This window comes from Somniosus microcephalus, chromosome 1 (assembly GCF_052327205.1).
Source record: "Somniosus microcephalus isolate GS21.2 chromosome 1, FLI_Smic_1.0, whole genome shotgun sequence".
NCBI classification, from domain to species: Eukaryota; Metazoa; Chordata; class Chondrichthyes; order Squaliformes; family Somniosidae; genus Somniosus; species Somniosus microcephalus.
In genome coordinates, this window is record NC_140987.1 from 428,930,171 (window position 1) to 428,953,344 (window position 23,174).

The window sequence follows — 23,174 nt, forward strand, 5'->3', positions numbered from 1 at the left end:
CATTGCTACCAGTAATATTGCTCTGGGGATTATTGGTATGAGTAATATTGCTCTGGAGGTTATTGGTATCAGTAATATTGCTCTGGGTATTATTGCTATCAGTAATATTGCTCTGGGATTATTGCTACCAGTAATATTGCTCTGGCGATCATTGGTATCAGTAATATTGCTCTGGGTATTATTGCTATCAGTAATATTGCTCTGGGTATTATTGCTACCAGTAGTATTGCTCTGGGTATCATTGGTATGTGTAATTTTGCTCTGGGTATTATTGCTACCAGTAATATTGCTCTGGGGATCATTGCTACCAGTAATATTGCTCTGGGGATCATTGCTACCAGTAATATTGCTCTGAGGATGATCTGTCAGTGGGTGGAAGTCATGACGTCACTGGAAACCGGTGAGGTGGTGCTGCGGCTCCCACAATGCTGCGGGGTTGAGCTAAGATGGCGGCGCTCTGGCTCTCTTTGCGGTGTGGTGTTCATCTCCAGAGATGCCGGCTCGCCTTCCTGTTACAGCCGGCCAACTCGGTCCACCTCCTGAGCTACTCGAGGCACCGCGCCGAGGAACGCCGTGAGGTGAGGCCCCATGAGACGGGAACAGCGGGAGAGAGTGAAGGACAGTCGGTCGGTTAGTCATTAAGTGAGTGGCGGGGAGAGAGAGAGACCGGCCCAGCCCAGCAGCAAACTCTCTTCCTGGTCCCAGTAAGCAGCTCTGCCCTCCAGTCACCCGTATTACCCCGTAACAGCTGGAGCTCCAGGTTCACACCTGGGTTTTCATTATTAGCAGACAGTGAGTGAGCGGTAAAATAAATGTGCCTTCCCGGTTTGTCTTTGCGCTCTGTTATTATGTTTCTGTAGAGCAGGCTCCACCCTCCCCTCAAAGATCAAGTTGGGAATTTCCATTTAAAGGCAAAGGAGGTGGAACATTACATAAGAACATAAGAAGTAGGAGCAGGAGTAGGCCATACGGCCCCTCGGGCCTGCTCCGCCATTCAATAGGATCATGGCTGATCCGAACCTAGACTCACGTCCACTTCCCTACCCGCGCCCGTAACCCCTAATTCCCTTATCAGCTAGGAAACTGTCTACCTCCGTTTTAAATTTATTTAATGTTGCAGCTTCCACAGCTCTCAGGCAGCAAATTCCATAGATTTACTACCCTCTGAGTGAAGAAGTTTCTTCTCATCTCAGTTCTAAAAGGACAGCCCCTTATTCTAAGATTATGCCCCCTAGTTCTAGTCTCACCCATCAGTGGAAACATCCTCCCCGTATCCACCCGATCAAGCCCCTTCACAATCTTATATGTTTCGATAAGATCGCCTCTCATCTGAATTCCAATGAGTAGAGGCCCAACCTACTCAACCTTTCCTCCTAAGTCAACCCCCTCATCTCCGGAACCAACCGAGTGAACCTTCTCTGAACTGCCTCGAGAGCAAGTATATCTTTTCTTAAATATGGAAACCAAAACTGTACGCAGTATTCCAGGCGTGGCCTCACCAGTACCCTGTATAACTGAAGCAAGACTTCCCTGCTTTTATACTCCATCCCCCTTGCAATAAAAGCCAAGATTCCATTGGCCTTTCTGATCACCTGCTGTACCTGCATACTAACCTTCTGTGTTTCATGCACCAGGACCCACAGATCCCTTTGTACTGTAGCACTTTGCAGTTTCTCTCCATTTAGCTAATAACTTGCTCTTTGATTTTTTCTGCCAAAGTGCATAACCTCACACTTTCCAACATTATATTCCATCTGCCAAATTTCTGCCCACCCACTTAGCCTGTCTATGTCCTTACAGTTTGTTCCTAATATTTAACAAGTGATCAAGATTTTTGTTATCTTGTATAGTATGTTTACAGGAAACTTTAAAACAAATCCTTTTTGTGTCATCTCTTAAAAACGAAAGGGATGTGTTAAAATATGTCCCTTATTTCCAAATTGTGTTAAGTGTTGTATATTGTGCATGAGACTGGCCGAATTTTGAGTTGGGGTAAGCAAAAAGTAATTGCTTCCTGCAGTTGTCGCCGGTAAGGGGGGAAATCCATATTTAAGTGGTGGCAATCTGGCTCACTTTATGTAATAAACTCTCACATTTGGTAATGATCTTACTTGCAGATATTTGCTCATATAAAAACAGAAAATGTTGGAAATACTCTGCAGGTCCGGCAGCATCCGTGGAGAGAGAAACAGAGTTAACGTTTTGGGTTGATGACCATAGATCAGAACCCTTGCTCATGTTTACTTCTATAATTTGGCATCTCTAACACTGATTTTTGTTCATTACTGATAGCTGAGCAAGTGGCTTGCCATTGGTGAACTGCTTGGTGGTTGTGAATAACAATGTAGATCCCCTTTTAAATAGCCAATAGTAGATAATTATGAATGATAAAGGTTATTAATCTCCAAAGCAGATGGAGCTGTGTATGTCTTCATAATTTCACCCTCAATTTGTACTTTATTACAATTGAAGGTCAGAGGCTAACTATGATGGATTGCAGAAGTCACATGTTAGGAAATAATTTTACTGTTGCTGCTAATTGCTCTTTATGGGCATTATTCTCTTGTGAATGTCATCAACAGGCAGCAAAATAGATCATTATTGATATCACAATAACTTGAGAATTAACCATAAAAGGATAAAATGTTTTCTTTCAAATTTGCTTTTAGAATACTGTTGTTATAAAAAGCTAATATAAGGTATTATACTCAACTTTTTCTCTTGCAACAGTCTTATGAAATTTGCCCCATTTCCCAAATTCCTCAAAGTTGCTGGAAAATGTGCATCAGCTGCTAAAATGTTGGAAAATATGCATTCTGCTGGATTAAAAAAAGCCTTGAGCATTTCCACAGAAGAAAATATATTTATGGAAAATATGTTTACTGTTCAGGGTCACAAGATGGTCTCTAACCATAAGTGAACCAAATTGGGTTTCTGACCACCGTTGGAACCACTGAGATTAGATTACAGCTTTGCCATCAATGTCTACAATGTAGGTTTGACAACTTGCTTGCATGTATTTTTTTTTCTCTTCTGTTCAGAAGGTGTTAACTCCTTGCTGGGGTATGTTTTCTTGGGTGTTGGCCACCCTCCAGTACAGGAAACTCTCGATTTACCGGCACCCAAACAACCAGAAATCTCAGTTAACCGGCAAAATTCAGGAGTAGGTTCAGTTAAGTTTTACTTCATATTAGTGGCCGTTCCTGGATCTGTGGCTGTGTAATCGGGGTTCCTGCACTTGTTGCTAAGCAACAGGGACGCTTGGTCTGTGGCTGGGGTTCCTGCAGCTGTTGCTAAGCAACAGGGAAGCCTGGATTTGTTGCTGTGCACGGAGCTCTCGTACCTTTTAACTATACCTCTCTGTAATCCGGACATTTTGATAAACTGGCACCACGCCGGTCCCATCAGTGCCCGATTAAAAAAGAGTTTCCTGTACTATGCCCTTACTCATGTACGAGCCTTAACAGTGAGTGTCAGCAGACTTTTCACCCCCGGAGGCATCACAGACTGATGCTGTCCTCACGCAACATCCATACGTGTGCACCCTCAGCAAGAATCTCTGTGTAGTGGTCAGGAAAGGAATTCTGGATAATTTTATTGCCCTCCATAACTCCTGGGTGCTGTGGCCAATAGTAGTGCGTTTATTACTACCCTGGCTGAGATTAGCTTGCTCAATACAGACTAGAGCTCAAACCTGACATATGCCTGGAGTATCAGGTTTGGGTCGCATAAAATTACGGTGTCACTAGAGTGCTGACTGGTATTATTCAATGTCACTGTTTGAAATTTATGACTGGGTTCTTGTTTTGAAGTTTGGGTTTGTGAGTTAAACTGCGAGCTAAAAACAGTACAGTGCCCTGTTCTCGGAAGGATAATGAAGTTGTTTCAAGTGTACTGAGACATCATTTCCATTTGATTGTCATAAATTTCCTCCCTACATATTGATGTAATGTATTTTAATGGGTATTTTGGTTTGAACAACTATTATTAACTTAAACTGTGTGAAGATGCAATATATCTAGAATAATGAGTATCTTTGGGTGAGTTATAATGCTGTAGTTAATTTGAGAAATTCAGGTGGCAGTAATCATTTATGAAGCCCAGGCAATTTTGTCTGTCACCAGAATCCTAAGCTTGGGTTAAAACCTTTAAATCTTCCCTGCTGATTGTGCTTTTTTTTTTGTATGGTGTAATATTATGTATTGGAACTGTATGAAGGAAAATGCCATTGTTTTTGTACACCATGATACAGGGAACTAGCATATATCGTGTTGCTGCATAGGCCCGGAATTTGCGGTCCGGATGACGTCGAACTGGCAGCGTTCGCCGCCATTCCGTCTTTGAAACAGTCCACAACTTCGGGATTTGGTACAGGCGCAGGTGGAAATCCTGAAGTTGCGGCCTGTCATTCACTGCTCCGACACAGGCTGCGCTGTGCCCCGCAAACCCCCCTCCCGCCATCTTCTGCAGTAATGCTGCTGTTCAATTCCCCACTAAAAGTTAGACCCAAAGGGATTAGGCGTAACTGGGGTTTTAAGTGTATTGACTGCTGAACAAAGGTTATGGCCCTGAAAAACGTTTTAATTTTGTGCAGTGTGAAGTTTATCCATTTCAATAAAAATTAAAATTAAGAAACTATATTCATCTTTATTTCAAGTTTACCTTTTCCTCATGAGAGCCCCAATCTTTGTTTTGCTCGCTAACATTTTTAAAAAGTTAGAATTTTAAAAGCTTACCCACTTCCTTGTTCGCTGTCTGAGAATTCTGCCTTTTGATTGGCTGCATAAGCAGCTTATTGATGTCACGGCAGCTCGCACTAGGGGAGCCCCACTATACTCCATTGATTTGAACTACGCGTCGGAAAACCTGAACTTCTCGATAGAGAGCGCAAGATCTTTGTGTGCAGCTTACTTCGGGGTCAGCAGCGAATGCCTTTGCTTCGCTACTGACCGCAAATTCTGGGCCAATGTGTAGTGTTTTCTGGTAATAATCTGTAATTTCCACTGTAAACTCAGTGATTCCATCATATTCAGTAATCCTCTGACATGGACATTGTAGTTCATCAACTGTATAGATCATTTTGGCCATTGATTGCTGCCAAAGATAGATCTATGGAGAAGGTGATTTGGGTGGGGGCAAGAGGAGAAGCTGCTCCTGGAGATATACTAGCTGTGTTGGGCAGGTAGGAGAGAAGCTGTTCCTGGAGATATACTAGCTGTGTTGGGCAGGTAGGAGAGAAGCTGCTCCTGGAGATATACTAGCTGTGTTGGGCAGGTAGGCGAGAAGCTGCTCCTGGAGATATACTAGCTGTGTTGGGCAGGTAGGAGAGAAGCTGCTCCTGGAGATATACTAGCTGTGTTGGGCAGGTAGGCGAGAAGCTGCTCCTGGAGATATACTAGCTGTGTTGGGCAGGTAGGAGAGAAGCTGCTCCTGGAGATATACTAGCTGTGTTGGGCAGGTAGGAGCGAAGCTGCTCCTGGAGATATACTAGCTGTGTTGGGCAGGTAGACGAGAAGCTGCTCCTGGAGATATACTAGCTGTGTTGGGCAGGTAGGCGAGAAGCTGCTCCTGGAGATTTACTAGCTGTGTTGGGCAGGTAGGAGAGAAGCTGCTCCTGGAGATATACTAGCTGTGTTGGGCAGGTAGGAGCGAAGCTGCTCCTGGAGATATACTAGCTGTGTTGGGCAGGTAGGAGAGAAGCTGTTCCTGGAGATATACTAGCTGTGTTGGGCAGGTAGGAGAGAAGCTGCTCCTGGAGATATACTAGCTGTGTTGGGCAGGTAGGCGAGAAGCTGCTCCTGGAGATATACTAGCTGTTGGGCAGGTAGGAGTGGAATCATGCAATGGCAGTCTGACAGGGCTGTACCACGGATGAGAGGAAGAGGGTGGCATGGTGAACTGTCTTAAGCACTGCAGAAAGGTTGAGAACAAACCAAGATAATGCACCTTGGTCACAGTCATAGAAGGTATTGTTGCTGGCTTTGAACAGGGCAGTCTCTGAGCAGGACAAGGAATTTAAATAGGGTAGGCACAGAGCGGAGAGGTTGATAACCCATTTAAAGGAAGGGGGTTAGCGATTTGGCAATATTTGGAGAGAAGTAAAGGGTAGCCATTTTGAAGAGGGGGTTAATAATGGCAGCTTTGAAAAGGAGAGGCAAAGTGCCTGAGCAAAGCAGTCCATTACCAATACTGGCTTGAGGGACTAGAAAAGGTGGCTGAGTGGTCTGGAGTTGGGTGGGAAGTGGATTGAGGGAGCAGGAGATCAGTTTCATGGAAAGGATGAGCTAGTGAAGTGTGTTGGGGAGAGAATGGAATTAAGCTGCATTGTACAGTGGGTTGAGGCCATGGCTAATGGATTGGGTGGGGAGGGAAGAGGAAGGAGTGATGTTGGCCAACACCTGTCTTGGAGACAAAGTAGTCTTCATGCTTGGTATTGGAAGTGAGGGTGGAATAGTGTGGGGGGATGAGTTTTTGAGGGTGGTTAGTTATGGAAAAAAGATCAGAGCTCCTGGAGTGGAAGCATTTAACCATGGAGAAATAAGCTTAATCGCTAATAATGCTTCCCAGGAATAGATGAAGATAGCTGGCAGTGACCGGCAGTTTTAATCGACAAGAGCAGATAGGTGTTGCATAGAAAGCTGTTCAGTCGACAACTGTTTTGCATTCGGGGGTTTGTAAACCTCCCAGCCTGGTAACACGTTCCACCATATGCTTTGCCTAAACCGCCATGAGATACTGCCATATCGCAGTTACACTGCCAATTCGATTCGCTCCACGTGATATCAAGAAATGGCCGAACGCACTGGATACAGCCAAGGCTGTGGGCCCCGACAACATCCCGGCTATTGTGCTGAAGACTTGTGCTCCAGAACTAGCCGCGCCTCTAGCCAAGCTGTTCCAGTACAGCTACAACACTGGCATCTATCCAATGTGGAAAACTGCCCAGGTATGTCCTGTCCACAAAAAGCAGGACAAATCCAATCCGGCCAATTACCGCCCCACCAGTCTACTCTCAATCATCAGCAAAGTGATGGAAGGTGTCAGCGACAGTGCTATCAAGCAGCACTTACTCACCAATAACCTGCTCACTGATGCCCAGTTTGGGTTCTGCCAAGACCACTGTGCTCCTGACCTCATTACAGCCTTGGTCCAAACATGGACAAAGGAGCTGAATTCCAGAGGTGAGGTGAGAGTGACTGCCCTTGACATCAAGGCAGCATTTGACCGAGTGTGGCATGAAGGAGCCCTAGTAAAATTGAAGTCAATGGGAATCAGGGGGAACACTCTCCACTGGCTGGAGTCATACCTAGCACAAAGGAAGATGGTTGTGGTGGTTGAAGGTCAATCATCACAGCTCCAGGACATCACTGCAGGAGTTCCTCAGGGCAGTGTCCTAGGCCCAACCATCTTCAGCTGCTTCATCAATGACCTTCCCTCCAACACAAGGTCAGAAATGGGAATGTTCGCTGATGACTGCACAATGTTCAGCGCCATTCACAACTCCACAGATAATGAAGCAGTCCATGCCCGCATGCAGCAAGACCTGGACGACGTTCAGGCTTGGGCTGCTAAGTGGCAGGTAACATTCACGTCACAAGTGCCAGGCAATGACTATCTCCAACAAACGAGAGTCTAACCACCTCCCCTTGACATTCAATGGCATTACCATTGCCGAATCCCCCACTATCAACATCCTGGGGGGGTCACCATTAACCAGAAACTTAACTGGACCAGCCACACACATACTGTGGCAACAAGAGCAGGTCAGAGGCTAGGTATTCTGTGGCGAGTGTCTCACCACCCGACTCCCCAAAGCCTTTCCACCATCTACAAGGCACAAGTAAGGAGTGTGATGGAATACTCTCCACTTGCCTGGATGATTGCAGCTCCAACAACACTCAAGAAGCTCGACACCATCCAGGACACAGCAGCCCGCTTGATTGGTACCCCATCCACCACCATAAACATTCACTCCCTCCACCACCGGTGTCCCGTGGCCGCAGTGTGTACCATCTACAAGATGCACTGCAGCAACTCGCCAAGGCTTCTTCGGCAGCACCTCCCAAACCCACGACCTCTTCCACCTAGAAGGACAAGGGCAGCAGACGCATGGGAACATCACCATCTCCAAGTTCCCCTCCAAGTCACACACCATCAGCAGACGCATGGGAACATCACCACCTCCAAGTTCCCCTCCAAGTCACACACCATCCTGACTTAGAAGTATACCGCCTTCATCGTCACTGGGTCAAAATCCTGGAACTCCCTAACAGCACTGTGGGAGTACCATCACCACACGGACTGCAGCGGTTCAAGAAGGCGGCTCAACACCACCTTCTCAAGGGCAACTAGGGATGGGCAATAAATGCTGGCATTGCCAGCGACGCCCTGATCCCATAAACGAATTTAAAAAAACACCATCGGCATGTGACAGGATACGTGAAAGGCGTGTTTTCAAAACATCTAATTACTGTATTCAGTGTCAGTGGTGTTTAAGTTATTACTGAAGTTAAAAGTTGACTAGTGTGCAGATGTAAGATTTTTATTATGTAGATGAGTTAATGTTTATGTTTTGAGATGAGATTTTTATTCACCTATTTTCGGTGAGTAGAACGCAGAGTTCCCAGAATTTTGTGTGGGATATGCACTTTTTAAAAACTCTTGGGGAGAAATTCGGTTGGTTGCGCCACCTATTAGCGCCTAAAGATGCCGAGAAGTGGGGCACTAACCAACTAGCGCCTGGGTGCAGCGATCCTTGCGCCGCCTCCCATATTGAGCGGACATTTAGCGCCGGTGCAAAATTTTAGCGCCTGCTCACGGGCGCAGGTAGATCATGACGTCATTTCAGTGTGCAACGCCTTTTGGGCGCCCCGGACCGGAAATTCAGTGGCGCCCCCCTCCATTCCACCTGGCGCTAATAAGGACAGCTTACCTGGAGCGCTCCCCAGCCGCTCTCGGGCTGGGGGGGCGCTATTTAAAGGGGACTGCTGTGGTTTAAAAGCAGCAGCCATTTCTGGAGCACAACTTCTTCCAGAGTTAGAGTTGCTGAACTGCACACTGCGAGCCCTTTCACCACTGAGCCAGAACTTCAGCCTTCTGACCATCTCCTTGCTGTTGGTGAGCTTTTCAAACGGGGAAACTTTCTGTGCGCACTTATTATGGGGGCTGCATTGGAGGCGAACGTCCTGCTGCTGAATCATCTGGAAAGGGCACAGAGACACAGGGAGAGAGGGGCAGGCATGGCCAGACGGAGGAGGGACAACAGACGTCGCCACAGGAAACCGTACGCTGCCAGGGTTTTCCGACAGCAGTTCTCATACATGAACATGTCGGAGGAGCAGTGTATCAGAAGGCTGCGCTTTAGAAAGGAGGTGGTGAGTGAGCTGTGCCACCTGCTTCAGCCAGATCTGCAGCCTCAGTTAAGGTGCAGGACATCTCTGTCGGTGGCTGCGAAGATCACTGTTGCCCTTAACTTCTACGCAAGCGGCTCCTTTCAGGGCGCAACTGGGGACATAGCCAACATCTCGCAGTTTGCGGTGCATTGCTGCATCCGTCAAGTGACCGATGCCCTGTATAAAAGGAGGCAGCAGTACATCTCCTTCCCAATGACGCCGGACAAGCAGCGGGAGCGCGCAGAGGGCTTCGCAGCAATAGCGGACTTCTCCATGGTGCAGGGTGCCATTGACTGCACGCACGTGGCTTTGCGGGCGCCTGTAGAGAATGCGGAGGAGTTCCGCAACCGCAAGGGGTTCCATTCCTTGAATGTCCAGCTGGTCTGTGACCACCGACAGCTGATCCTCGCAGTGAACGCTCAGTTCCCAGGAAGCAGCCACGACGCCTTCATCCTGCGCCAGACTTCTGTTGCAGACCTTTTCGAGGCCCCGGCTCACCCAGGATTCTGGCTTCTTGGTGACAAGGGCTATCCTCTGTGCACCTGGCTGATGACCCCGCTTCGTTCGCCCAGCACCCCTGCTGAAGAACGCTACAATGCGAGCCATCAGGCGACGAGGAACATTGTGGAGCAGACAATCGGCATGCTAAAGCAGCGGTTCTGCTGTCTGGACCATTCCGGAGGAGCCCTGCAGTACTCGCCTGAGCGAGTCTCCCACTTCGTGGTAGTGTGCTGCATAACCTGGCAATCCTACATACCCAGCCAATGCCACCAGACATTGAAGCACCAGCAGAGGAGGAGGACGAGGTCCAAGATGGGAGGGAGGCACAAACTGGAAGGTCCGTCCGTCGGAGGCTGCTCAGAAGTCGCTCCTAGGCCCCTCTAACGGAATGTGAAGGGCAAAATTCATGTAAATAGCAGACATGGCCATTGTAAATAAAGGAAGTTGTTTATTGTACAAAATGTGCTTCCTTCCAGCAAAAAAAGCAAAAATATCACACTGACACATAAGTGACTCGCACACCCGGGAGACTGTCCAAAACATTACTACCATCCAGACCTGCATCCTCGGCCTTGATTTCAACAAAAACGGGGTTTCAACAGCACCCTCTAATCTTTCCCCCTTAATAGTGATCTTCTCCTGCGAGTTCTGCCCCATCCCTCCCTGCAGCTCCTTCGCAGTGGGACCCCAGTGGCTGCAGCAAGGCTGGGGGAGGCCTGCTGACTGTCCGAAATCGCAGATGCCCGTGAGGAACGGCCTGGACGAGCTCTGGCCCTGGAGGGCCCGGCTGCTGACTGCTCCAACGTGGCATGGGTGGAAGCAGTCTGTCCTACAGGTGGTGGCAGCTGCAGTGGAGAAGTGCCAACGGTTGGAGCAGGAATGATGTCATCCTGAGAGCGGACAGCAGCTCCCTGGTCGGCCAACACACTGGCACTCTGACGGGCCAGCAACGCAGCATGCGCAGCAATCGGCTGGTCCACAGATTGCTGGCCTGCTGTGGTGCTGCAAGGGCCCCGGGGAATCCTGCCTGATCCAGCGAGGGTGGCAGCAGTCAGTTGTCGCGTGGCCTCAATCTGCGCCTGCATGAGACCAGCGAGTGACTGCGTGGCAGCACTCAGCACTTGCGTGGCAGGTGCCAGTGCTTCGGTGAAGCCCTGGACAGTCCTTTCCATTGCTGTCGCGAAGCCCTGGACAGTCCTTTCCAGTGCTGTCCCGAAGTCCTGCGCACTCCGGGCCTGTGCTGCGCCGAAGTCTTGGACACTCCTTGCCAGTGTCTCGATGGATTCAGGCATCCTTGCCACTGCAGCCATGAGCACAGTGTGCCTCAGCCCAGCCTGGGCGCTCATTTCAGAGCGGGCACGCACCTCCTCTGCACTCTGTGCAGCAGCACTCGCGGCCTGACTCGCCCTCCGGGGAGACGGCCCCCCGAGCTTCCCTACCCCCCTTGCATTGCTGCAGGCCGCTGGTTCCTGGAGCTGGCTCCTCCCCAGAGCATTCCCCCCCCCCCCGCTCCCCTCCAGGGAAGTAGTCTCCCCAGTCGGCAGATGGGCTGGCTCACCCGAGGGTGGTTCGGATGGTCCAGCTTCCTCCTGGTCGTCGCCTCCAGAGTCAGTGGCACTGGCAGCTTGAGGGCCCGGCTCCCGAGCTGGTGATGCAGCATCTGAACGCAGGGAGGTTGAAGAGTGGCTTTAGCGAAAGGACAGGGTGGCAGCAAGGGATGCATGAGTGCTGCAATGCGCTGACTTGGGCCCAGAGTGAAAAAGCATGCTGGTGGGGGAACAAGTGGAAGGAGAGAGTTCAGAAAGGTGATGACCTTACCATCGCCCTGCACAATGGGGTCGGCGGCTCCAGAGGTGACAGGACCACTCATCCGGCTTCCAACAATCTGGTGGACTCGCTCCTCGAGGTCTGTGAGGGTCTGCAGATGAGGCCAGCCTCCTCCGGTATGAATCTGCTCCCGACGGTTCCTGGCCAGCTTGGCCTACAAGAGAAGTGATGAAACATGCTGCCCTGATCTGACATCACATGCCCCCCATGATCGAATAGCCCTTACATTATGCACTGAGCTGAATGTGCGTGTGTGTTTCCAGAAAGGGCCATGGGTTATGGATGACAGCTAGCCATTGGGGTTTTGTAGACCCTCTGGCCATAAAGTGAGGTGCAGATGGAGATGATTGTGAAAAAGGCACTTACCCTAACGACCCGAGTGAGGTCGTTGAACTTCTTCCTGCATTGAACAGGAGTCCTGGGCACCACGCTGGTGGAGGTCACTATCTGGGAAACTTCCCTCCAAGCTCGCCGGTAATCTCTGATGAAGCCACCTGCCATTTTCGGGGTACAGCACAGCCTGCCGGCGCTCCACTGTGCCAACCAGAGCATTCAAGGCCTCCTCGCTGAATCGCTCCGCTCTCTGCCTGACCCCCTCCATGTCTGGGAAGTCTGGTACGCCACCGGTTGCTCAGCACCGATTTTGAGGCCTACAAGGCGCAGAGTGTGGCTGCTGATGCTACTTGACCCGCCCCTTTTAAGAGCTGGCCGGCGCCAGTGTGACTCGTGGAAATCGATTATTGACAGCACCTGCGCTGTGCCTGGCCGCCGAGAAATTGAGTTGCGCCGCCGGGGCAGCGCCTGATTTAGTGCCGCAATCACCTTCAGGGGCACTGCAACCCAATATCGCGCGAGGTGGCGATAAATTGCGCCTGGCGCTAAAGTTTGCGCAACGCCAGTACTAGCGCCCCAAACGGGGCGATACTGAATTTCTCCCCCTTGCTGTTCTATCTTTGAACTTTATTTTCCTGCAGCACTTTTCTATTTATTCCCTTATTTATCAGTTGGCAAACTAGTGTTTCCCGTGCAAATAAATGGCATGTGGGAGATTTTTTTAATAATCAGATGGCAATGTGTCTGTTCATTTCATGGCATGGATGTGAAATTTTAATGTGGGGTTGGTGAGCTTTATGAACACTCCTGTTGTAAGTGCGTTAGGATGTGCTTGGAGGACGAGTAACTTCAGGAAGTTAACTGGCTACAATAAAATAAAACAGTGTAATGATCTGGCATTCCTAGCAATATCCGACTTCTGTATTAGGATTTTTCTGCCAAGATAAATTAGGTTGAAATATAGATGGCCCTCCTTGAAAGGGGCTGTGTAGACATGCCACAATTACGGTTGCCATATTGTGCCACTTCAGACACTTCCAGGAACTGCTTACACTGGTGATTGTTGTAGTGCAAGCCTACCTTTACAGCCAAAGATTATTTTGAACTTTTTCTCGTGACTTAAATTAAAAATTTAGGAGTTAGTCTAATAATGTCACTGACCTCAGCATTATATTCTCTATGCAAAAACATTATTCAAAGTCTTACTGGACACTACAGAATGCCATTGCCTCCATTTCATTTACCTTTTTGAACTGATGGTTGAAATATTCTCCTTTAGATGCCTTGGCACCAGTATATCAAAATAATCCATGTGACATGGCGTCTAAAGTTTGGAGCTAACTGTTCAGTCATGTTTTTAAATCGGAAAGCAATTGTTAATGTAAGGTTTTTATTAAATGCAGTATTAAACATTGCAATCAAATTGGTTCAAAATTTTCCATTTCACTTTACCATTAGTACAACCTCTATAAATTCAGACTTCTAACAAAGCCATAATTGTTTTTGTGTTAGTGCTCACGGTCCTGTAGATCGGGATGCTTTATCTTTTTACCCCAACTAGAAATTGTATTGAGAAAAATGCATTTGGTGCTTGCTACCCCTCCTTTGTTTCCTATTTTCCTCCTTATTCCAGCAATAACGCTTTGGCCACCTGCACTGCTGCCATTGGTGAAGAGGAATTAAGTTTCTGGTATTGGCAGATTTCTTCTCTGCCATTTTAAAAATGCAAAATCTAGTTTTTAATGCTAATTTGTCATTCCACTATGATCTTGAGTAACTGATATTCCTGTAATACTTGATATTGGCCTATGGGGGGCGATTTTCTGACAGAGGAGGAGGCGGGCTTGGAATCGGGAAAATCCGATTCAAAGAGGTCTGGTTCGGAAGCGCTCCCGCCTCCAGCTGGCCACCGCTATTAAAGATCCTTAAATGCTTGTTTGGGGCCTCTCTAAGCCTATTTTGAGAGGCCCTTGTGATTGATTTTTTTCAGCGTGATCCACGCGCCTCCTAAACCAGGCCAGATAAACCTGGCAGGTTGACTTGTGGGTGGCCTCCTCATTGCTGCAGGTCTAACAAGACATTGTTTATTGCAGCAAGGATTACTTGCAGGTGCCAGACCTTGGCTTTAAAAGGTCTCTGAGCACTTTTAAAAGGCCTTCCGAAGTCTGAGGTGCTGCAGCTTGACTCCATCAACTGTGGGACCTCTTTGGAAGACCCTCTCCCCGCTTGCAATGAGCGTTTCCCCAAAGGAGGCATCTACAAGCAGCATGGGAACAATTCGTTTTCTTTCTGCATGGACCTCAGATGAGGAGGTCAGAGCGCCGGTGTATTGACCAGCGGCAGCATGCAAGCACGTGGCTGCCTGGGATGCAAGGGATGAACTTATGGCCAGATTTGCATAGGTTGCCCAAGTTGGCACATGTCCATGGCTCCATCCTAGGACATCATTGACAATGGACATGACTCTCTGGACTCCTTTCACTCAGGCCACCAACCTGACAACGCAAGTGTGGTGGTGCCTGCAATGTGGAGCTGCCTAAGGCGAAAGAACAGATGGCATAATGCCAACATTTTGGCTTCAAATCCTTTTAATGCTTTCCAACAGGGATGGCATTTCATCAATACACAGAATCAGTCTCCCAATCTGTGCACACATCCCTTGCCAGCTATATCCACACAGCCTTGGTTTCTTTGGCAGGCCTCTTACTCCGAGATGAGTGGAAGAGCACCTCCATGCTATCTGTCACTCCCTCCAACAACATTTGCAGCGCCTCATCCGAGAGCCTCGGTTAGGCCCTTGCATTGGAATTGAACATAGTGGTTTCTCAAAAGATGTTGGAGGTGGTGCAGGAGATGCAGAAATGCTGTGGAATGAGCCAAGGGAGCAAGAAGCCATAAAATCAGACTGGGAAAAGTGCTGTCAACAGAGGCGAGTTTCAGCCCCAAAACACTAATTGAGTAAGGGCATTCCACACCTCTGAAATCAAGTGGCCAATCATAGGTTTCAAAAATTTGCGATTTTCCCATCAGTGGAGGCGGGTTTCAAACTCGCCCAAACTGAAACCTGCCTCCAGTGGGAAAATCACCCCCATGGTTCTGCTGTTTGGCACACTGTTGCTGGTGCACAAAGCCATTTACAATGGAAGCTTAGAGGGTAAACTTTGAGAAATTACTCTGGCATTGAGCCCTACAAGCTAATAACAAACATTTCATTACAAAATTTGCTTACTGAAAGTAATCGCTAACCCAACTTTGACACACCTGGACTCTGAACTTTAAGCTTTGGCTGTGTTTTAATGAAGATACTGGAAATTCTACATCAATAAATGTTTGAGGTGAATTCTATATTGCCTGGCTTCAATGTAGATTCTTGACTACAAAATTCCTTCTGTTATTGGAAGGAAGAATTTAGAACTTTACTGAATACATAGAAACACAAACCCTGTACTATACTTTTAAACAATGACTTTTTCTAATGTATAATTTCCTTACTACTGAAGATACTATTAAAATAATTTATTATCTTTTATGCTGGAGATGTCTCAAACATTTATACAGTGTTGTAAATATAAATGCCTATAACATATTAAAATGGTACATCAATACTCTAGACATCTAATGTAGCTTCTGTATGATGCTTAAAGAAATCAGTTGGAAATTGTAGGAAAAAATTCTGCAAGGACCAGAAAATGTTGGAGCTTTTTGATCGAACTGTCAACAAAGCCGAGCTTTCCACCTAAAGCCTGAATACCAGTTAACCTTTGAACTCTGTTTACTTATCAATCAACCTTTTGTAGTCTTAAGCGATATAGCTTTACTGTAGCAAAATAATGCATTATGTATTTATAACCATCATACCATCTAACTTATCATGAGTGATGCCAACAGAGATCCACCAGTATCTGTTAACATATCTCAAACCTTGCTACGTAGACGCTTCCTGTAGCATAATTTTTGTCAGGTCTCTGCACCTTCTCACACCTTTCGCCTTCTAACACCTCTGTCGCCCATAAACTAATGCCTGGATAACACCTACTTCTAAACTACCTATACTGACCAAATTACTTGCCTTTCAATCATTCCAGGACCAGGTAGTACTGCTGTGCCTTCCAATAAGTGCCTCAAAATGTGATTTTAAATTTGACTGCTTATTAAATTTTAAATGCAGCCATCTGCCTTATTCCTACTTTATCCCTGCGGGAAGCCATCCTTCTGGTTGCGTTTCCACCCCACTTCATGCGTGCTTCCACAGGGTGCCCGCCCCTGCCTTCCCCGATCCAAGGCGTGCCTGCTGGCTCCCTATCAACCTCCCATTGCTAGATCCACAGCCTTCCAGCCCTGCTGCATTAATCTTGATCGCTTTAGTTACACTTCACTCTTCAATTCCTGGACCTTGTTTCTGGCTCCCAGTGCAGTCTGCTGCCTCCCAGCCCATTGGACAATCTTTAATAGTTTTAGCCACTTTACTTTGGAGAATCTAGGCTGCTGCCTCTGCCTAAATTCTGCCCATGAAGATTATCCAGTGGGCGCGGGAGTTTACCCTGCTGCCTACCTCAAACATCTTGACTTCCTGCTGTCTCTTCTGGGCTCCCTGAGCCTGCCAGATTCCTGGCACTTTGGGGCTCCGTGGCCATCAAAGTCTGCCTCCGCACAATAATACATTGTGCATTACATGCACAATAGCTCTTAAATTGTGCATATGTAATGCTTGCTTTGTTATAGTTGTGGTCCTAAGACATCAATTGGGATGTAACCCTCAAGAGGCCCATCATTGTTTACTGTAGATGACAGGTGATTGTTATTGGAAAAATATCAGCACTATAAATTACAAAATGCAACTTAGTGGAGTGGTATACTTCTTTAAGATCTCCTATCCAGCTGCGCTACAATCAATCTGTTCACCCTTATTAGCCTACGACATACTACAGTAATGTCTCCATTTGATCAAGTGTTTTTCATTGGCTATTGTGACAATTATTGCTACCACAGCTTCATTTGAGTGATGTTTAGCTGGTTAATTTTCTGGCTAGTAAATACAAAGCTAAATCTTGATGTACTAATGATCTTTGGGAACTTTTAGGGCAGCAGTAAGATTTGGTTTAATTTTTCATATACAGAAACAATGTTGATTCTTTCTTCTACTTTTGTGTTCTTTAGGCTTCTTCAACATGTTTAAGATATGGGACCTTGCAAAATTTGAGAGGAGAAAATGGAAGAAGGCGCATATTGGAGGCTGCAAAGGTTGGATTTTAATGTTTTGTATTTTGTATCAAGTCATTCCTAGGAAGAATATTGCATGAGCCGTCATTTCAAATGGGTGTGATTTAATGACTAGTAGCGGCGTATCTCTTTTTAACAAGAATTGATGAGTTCATGTATATTTTTGAAGTAAATTTGCCTCATTTAGTTACTGCTGGGTTACCTATTAGTATGATTATTTGACACTTTCCTGCTCATATTACATAATTTACTTGTCTGGTGCAGTGGTCAAAATTTTTATACTTGAAGGGTGAGACTCCCTATTGGATTTTCTCCCATTTCCCATTACTTCTCACCATGCCATACACCATCCAACTAAGACAGTAACTTGGATGACTTGCTTGCAGACCTCCACCAAGTTGTACTGAGATTGGCCACGAGGAGGAACGTGAGAGCATTCCTGGAGAATCATAGAATGGTACAGCACAGAAGGAGGCTATTCAGCCCATTGAGCTTGCACCGGCTCATTTGAAAAGCAATCCAGTTAGTCCCACTCCCCCTCTCTATCCCCATATCCCTGCAATTTTTTTCTCCAAGTATTTATCCAATTCCCTGTAGAAGGCTACTCTTGAATTTGTGTCCACCACCCTATCAGGCAATACATTCCAAATCCTAACCACTCGTTGCGTAAAAAAAAAGTTTTTCCTCGTGTCGCCTCTGGTTCCTTTGCCAATCACCTTAATGTTTCGTCTAGTTTTCTCTCCTCCTCTACAAAGGTCTGCTTCTTAGTATGGCTGAGATTTGGGAAGGCAGCACTGTGGAGTGCTGATGAGCAGAATCTCACATCCCGTCGGAAATCCGCCTTGCTGTAGGGGATATACATCAGATCCTATAAGCCAAGTCTTGTCATTTTGGCCCAGTAATTCCGTTCCAAACGCGTGAGTACGGTTGGGGTACTCACGTGTCTGGCTGGAGGAAATGCCGGTTTTCAGCATGCACAGTGCATGCGGGGAAAACCGGCATTTCCTGTCCTCTGAACGAAGGGGTTCAGAGGCAGAACGCGCGCGACTGCACAGGCAGCGCGTGCACAGTAAAATTCCTTTTTTTTTTTCCCCCCCAGAGTTGCGCGCGTGTAAAGGCCTCCGGTCTTTACGCGTGGAAAAACAAGATGTAAGTATTTAGTTTTTCAGGTAAGTGGGCTTTTAGTACACTGTAGAAATTTTTTTCCACAGGTTTGTTATTTTTAAAGAATTTACAGGATGGTAAGTTTAGTTTTAGACCCTATTTTTAAAAAATTTATTTTTTTCAAAAAATTGATTAATTGTTTAAAACATTTTTAAATTAAAAACTTATTTATAGTTATTATAATCAGTGGGATGTTTTTTTAAATTTTATTTAAAGTTAAAGTAGTGTTTTGGCAGCCCATACTTTTCATGAGTTTGACAGCTCTTACTGTCAAACTCATGAATGAGTTTCCCCTCCCCTGATTGGCTGCACAGTGCTCACCTGATCCCAGCCGGCACATCGCACTAACTACGCCGCTGGATCAGGTAAGCACATCGCGCCGACAGCTGAACCGGGCCTGTGACAGGAAATGCAAGCAGGCCCGGGCTTCAGATGTCGGCGCGCAGGGTGAGTGCAGATCGGGGGCTTGCACGCGCGGCAAGCCCCCGATCCTAATTTCAGGGCCTTTATCTTTTATCCATCTTGCGTGACTGCTATTAATTTACCTTTTTACAATGTTGAAACAGTGAGGTTCCTTACCAGCTCAATGGATAAGTGCACCATGTAATACGGAACTGAATTGCACAGAACAGGAAGATCCCAGTCTCAACTGAGTCGGTTGATTTCAACTGAGACAGTGGTGCATGTGTTACAATTGGCTTCAGTGGTTAACTCTAGGCTAGTATGTGATGAATGGCTTGGATGAAGTACTGAAGGGCTGCCAGGATTTGCAGATATTGTACTTAAGTGCGATACAGCCCCATCGAGGGAAGGGAAGGGATGATAATCTGAAAGAAAGACACAATAGACAATATCTTGGCTTTATTTTGTGGGGCCTTGCATAATGCAGACTATTGGATATTCTTGATAGAGTTGCTATTCTGTTGTGCAGTCAGTGAGCTCTGTGCAATCAGTGAGCTCAGTGTAGACACTTGGTGGGTGATGTGTGCATATCGTGAAGCAGTAGAAAATAGTGAAAATTTCCACTCTTAAATTATAATCAAGAAGCAAAGTTTAAAAAAAAAACATTGTTTTTGTTATGAGGGTAAGTAGTTTAAAAGTCTGGTCATTAGGTACAGGAAACTCTTTGGTATCCGGCACCGACGGGACCGGCGTGGTGCCGGTTTATCAAAAAGTCCGGATTACAGAGAGGTATAGTTAAAAGGTACGAGAGCTCCGTACACAGCAACAAATACAGACTTCCCTGTTGCTTAGCAACATGTGCAGGAACTCCGGCCACAGACCAAGTGTCCCTGTTGCTTAGCAACAAGTGTAGGAGCCCCAGTTACACAGCCACAGATCCAGGAACAGCCACTAATATGAAGTAAAACTTACCTGAACCTACTCCTGAATTTTGCCGGTTAACAGAGATTTCCGGTTATTTAGGTGCCGGTAAATCGAGAGTTTCCTGTATGTGCATACATCATAGGATGCAGCACAATTTCATTTAACTGCCAGTGTCAAAAGATCAGTCACATGGAAGCCACCAATATTTTGTCTATGTTTTGATATAAATTTATAGCAATCATTGTTGCAGTATATCGCATGAAAAATTTTCAGGCAAGAGGAAATCAATTTTCAGTTTTGACTAGTTAACCTTTAAAATCACTACAAAATTACTAGACTTTATTCAGTGGGCAGCTCATATATTTCCAATTATTATGTGGCGAGGAATAATGTGTTTCCCTGTGCAATTAGAGGATAATCTGAGGTTGAATAACCACAAATATTAAATACTTGGAGGAATGGAGGTGTGTATTATTTCTCAAACCTGATCGACTAGCTCAGAAGAAATTGCATGAGTGACTTGCAGGGAACTTATTACAGTTGTCAAATTATTATAAATTAATCTTTTAATCCAATGCCTATATACAGGTTTAGAATGTTGCTGCTTAAATGTTACCTGATGGCTGAATATGTACAATGCCTTCCTTGCTTTAAAATTGTGTTCTCTGGTTCTATACACAGATTTAACTATGTCTACCTTTTCCCTTTGTGATTTTTACAAATAAACTTCCATTTTGTCGTTGTCCAACAGCAAAAATACTCCACCCCTAGATAGATTTTTAATTTTTTAAACATTTGAGCTGGTGCAATATGTTGCAACAGTTTATGGTTCAACAATGCTGGGGAATATGTGATCAATTTATCTCTCTCTTCCAACCATTCCCCCCCCCCCCCCCCCCTCTGCCAGCCAATCGCCCGTGTGATTAGTTTGGAGGGAAAGAGTTACAGGAGGAACTTATCCCCAGTTTATTGATGCACAGTCCTGGCAGCTGGGAGCAGCATTGGCAGAGATTAAGCTGCTCTGGGCTGCAAATGCAGCATGAGCTGGAGAGGAGGCAGAGTGATTCCCAACCTCAAAACAATATTTTATTATAGCCATTCTAAACATGATCGCTGCTGCCAGTGTTGATGCTGGAGGGCGCCACAGTCACATTCATTGCCGTGAGAAAACATGGGTGCCGCCTCTCTCTTGCCCTCCTGCTACTTTCGCACTCTCCCTCTAATAGGTTTCAACAGAACTTGCCATCTGTTGAGCTTCTATGCTCATTGCAATTAAAAAAGAAAAGGAGCTGGAATAAAGTGAAATTTTTGTTTGAATTATGTATGAGCAACGCACCCAATTTAATTTTCAATTTTTCTTCTGATTTATTTTACTACAAGAAGAGGGGCCAATTAGAATCTAATTCCTATTGAAATCACTTTCAGGCAGGATGAAACGGTGGGTGGGAGGCAGGGTGGCGATGATCTTATTTTTCCTGCTTTTATGATCGTGTTTCTCCTCCCTCTATTGGTGAAACAGTCCTGCCCCTCAACGAGGAAGGTTTGGAAAAACAGGAGCTTTTGCATGCTTACACTTGGATCTTCTGGCTGTAGATTTGAATGTAAATGAGATACCAGTTGTTTTGTATGTCTGGCATCCAATGTGTTGGCATCATGAATGATTTTTTAAAGTACTGTAATACAGAAGTCAATAACTCAACTTTTCTAATTATCTAATTTTGTGAATTTTGCTTTGCATGTTTTAAAAAATGTGCTTGCATAATTAATTTGTCTTTGTTTTTGTTTCAGGGACCCCAGTGGTGGCAGTTGATAGATAAAAGGACAGACTGGCATGGGCATGCTGGTGGACGCCTTCATACCGACCCCAAAAACGTAACTATTGTTTGTTCACGGTTGAGCATAAACTTTGAATGCAATTTTATTTAAAAATCTGATGCTGAAGTCTTACTTGAAAAGGGCATAGGCCGGAATTTTGCCTGCCTCGGCAGGTCTAGTGCGGGCGGTGTCGGTGGCGGGTCACAACCCCGCTGCTGGCTCCATCCAGCTGCTGAAAACGGACTTGTGTTAATAGGGCCTATTAAGCCTGCCCAGCGCGTTACCCGGCCCAATTAAATGGAGCAGGTCTGGTGACGTCATTCATCACACGTTTTCAGCCGTGATCTTTAAAGGGACCATGGCCGCATTACATTTGATGTTTAATCTAACACAATGCTGTCAGTGTACTACAGCATTGGAGAGCTACAAACACTGATCATGACTGCACAGAGACAGAGGGAGGCACCCAGGTACTCCGATGTCTCCCTCCATATATCAGAGCATGCAGGGAGGTCCTCTTCCCTTCCGATGGGCGGAAGAGACCTCCCCAGGAGACCAAAACAGCCTGATTGCAGAGGAGGTCACAAGCAGGGATGTGCTCAGGAGGACCTGGGTGCTAAAGTTTCAATGATCTCATTAGATCAGGAAATGTTAGTACAAAGCCACCTTCAACAGCATCCTGCTGTGCCACTCATCACATCCCCATCACTCCGCCTTCCCTACCCTACTTCTGCACGTCCTTACACCAACATACCTTGCACCTCCACCCACCCCCCTTTCTCTATCTACATTATCACATCCCCATCTCACTAGCCACCCCTCACACTCATCCTAGTGCAATCAACCAACTAACAACACACAAGGGTAGCCACTTGAGTCTTTTATCCAATGTTTATGTAAAGTTTCTGTTAATGTGTCAAACATAAAAATCTTTATTTTCAACACTTTCCGGTCTTGGACAGATTTGTGTGCACCTTTGGAAGTGGCTTAGTGAGTTGCAGTGAATGGTGAGACATAACGGTACCTCCCGCAATGGTGATGAGTGTGAAAGGAATGGCTTGGTCATTGTGGGGATACTTTATGGTGTTCGTGTGGGGTGGTGCCAACCTGGCGTATCATGTGGCAGCCATATGGGTGTGCAGCGTAAAGTTAAGTAAATATGGCCATGATGAGGCCATCAACTGGCCTCCCGGGCATCAATGTTCTCGGGTGCTGATGCCGTGTGTCCTGTGCAGCATCAGGTGATTGTGAAGGTTGGTACTACTGGTGTGCCTGGTGTTGGGGCTGATCGTGGTCGGATTCTGAGAACCATGGTGGGACAGTATAAAGGGCACCTATGTTGATGGAATAGATGGCAGGTGAAGTACAGATGACAAGCATTCTGTCAATGGTGAGAAAGTCCTTCCAATAAGGTGAGACTGGATAGAGACTTTGCTGGAAAGACTTGCAGCCTGCAGAATCTGTGCTGGAAATGGACTGAGCAACAGCTTCTGCCTGAGGAAAGTGATCATCTGTCAGGCGGGAGCTTTTACTGTACATTTGATGCTGTCAAGTAATCAGCTGGAGCAATGGCCACAGAACTCCCGCCTCAGGTTG

The 23,174-nt window shown here is 46.3% G+C and overlaps 1 protein-coding gene across 1 annotated transcript in view; it reads left to right on the top strand.

Moving 5' to 3' along the window:
• The first annotated feature begins 410 nt into the window (after positions 1 to 410).
• abcb7 (ATP-binding cassette, sub-family B (MDR/TAP), member 7) overlaps positions 411 to 23,174 on the top strand; it is an 86,166-nt gene continuing 63,402 nt past the window's right edge. Inside the window, exons 1-3 of the mRNA XM_086000416.1 lie at positions 411 to 578; positions 17,211 to 17,294; positions 21,552 to 21,635. Of these exons, the coding sequence (XP_085856542.1) occupies positions 447 to 578; positions 17,211 to 17,294; positions 21,552 to 21,635 (300 nt within the window). The 5' untranslated portion in view covers positions 411 to 446. The remainder of the gene's footprint in view (positions 579 to 17,210; positions 17,295 to 21,551; positions 21,636 to 23,174) is intronic.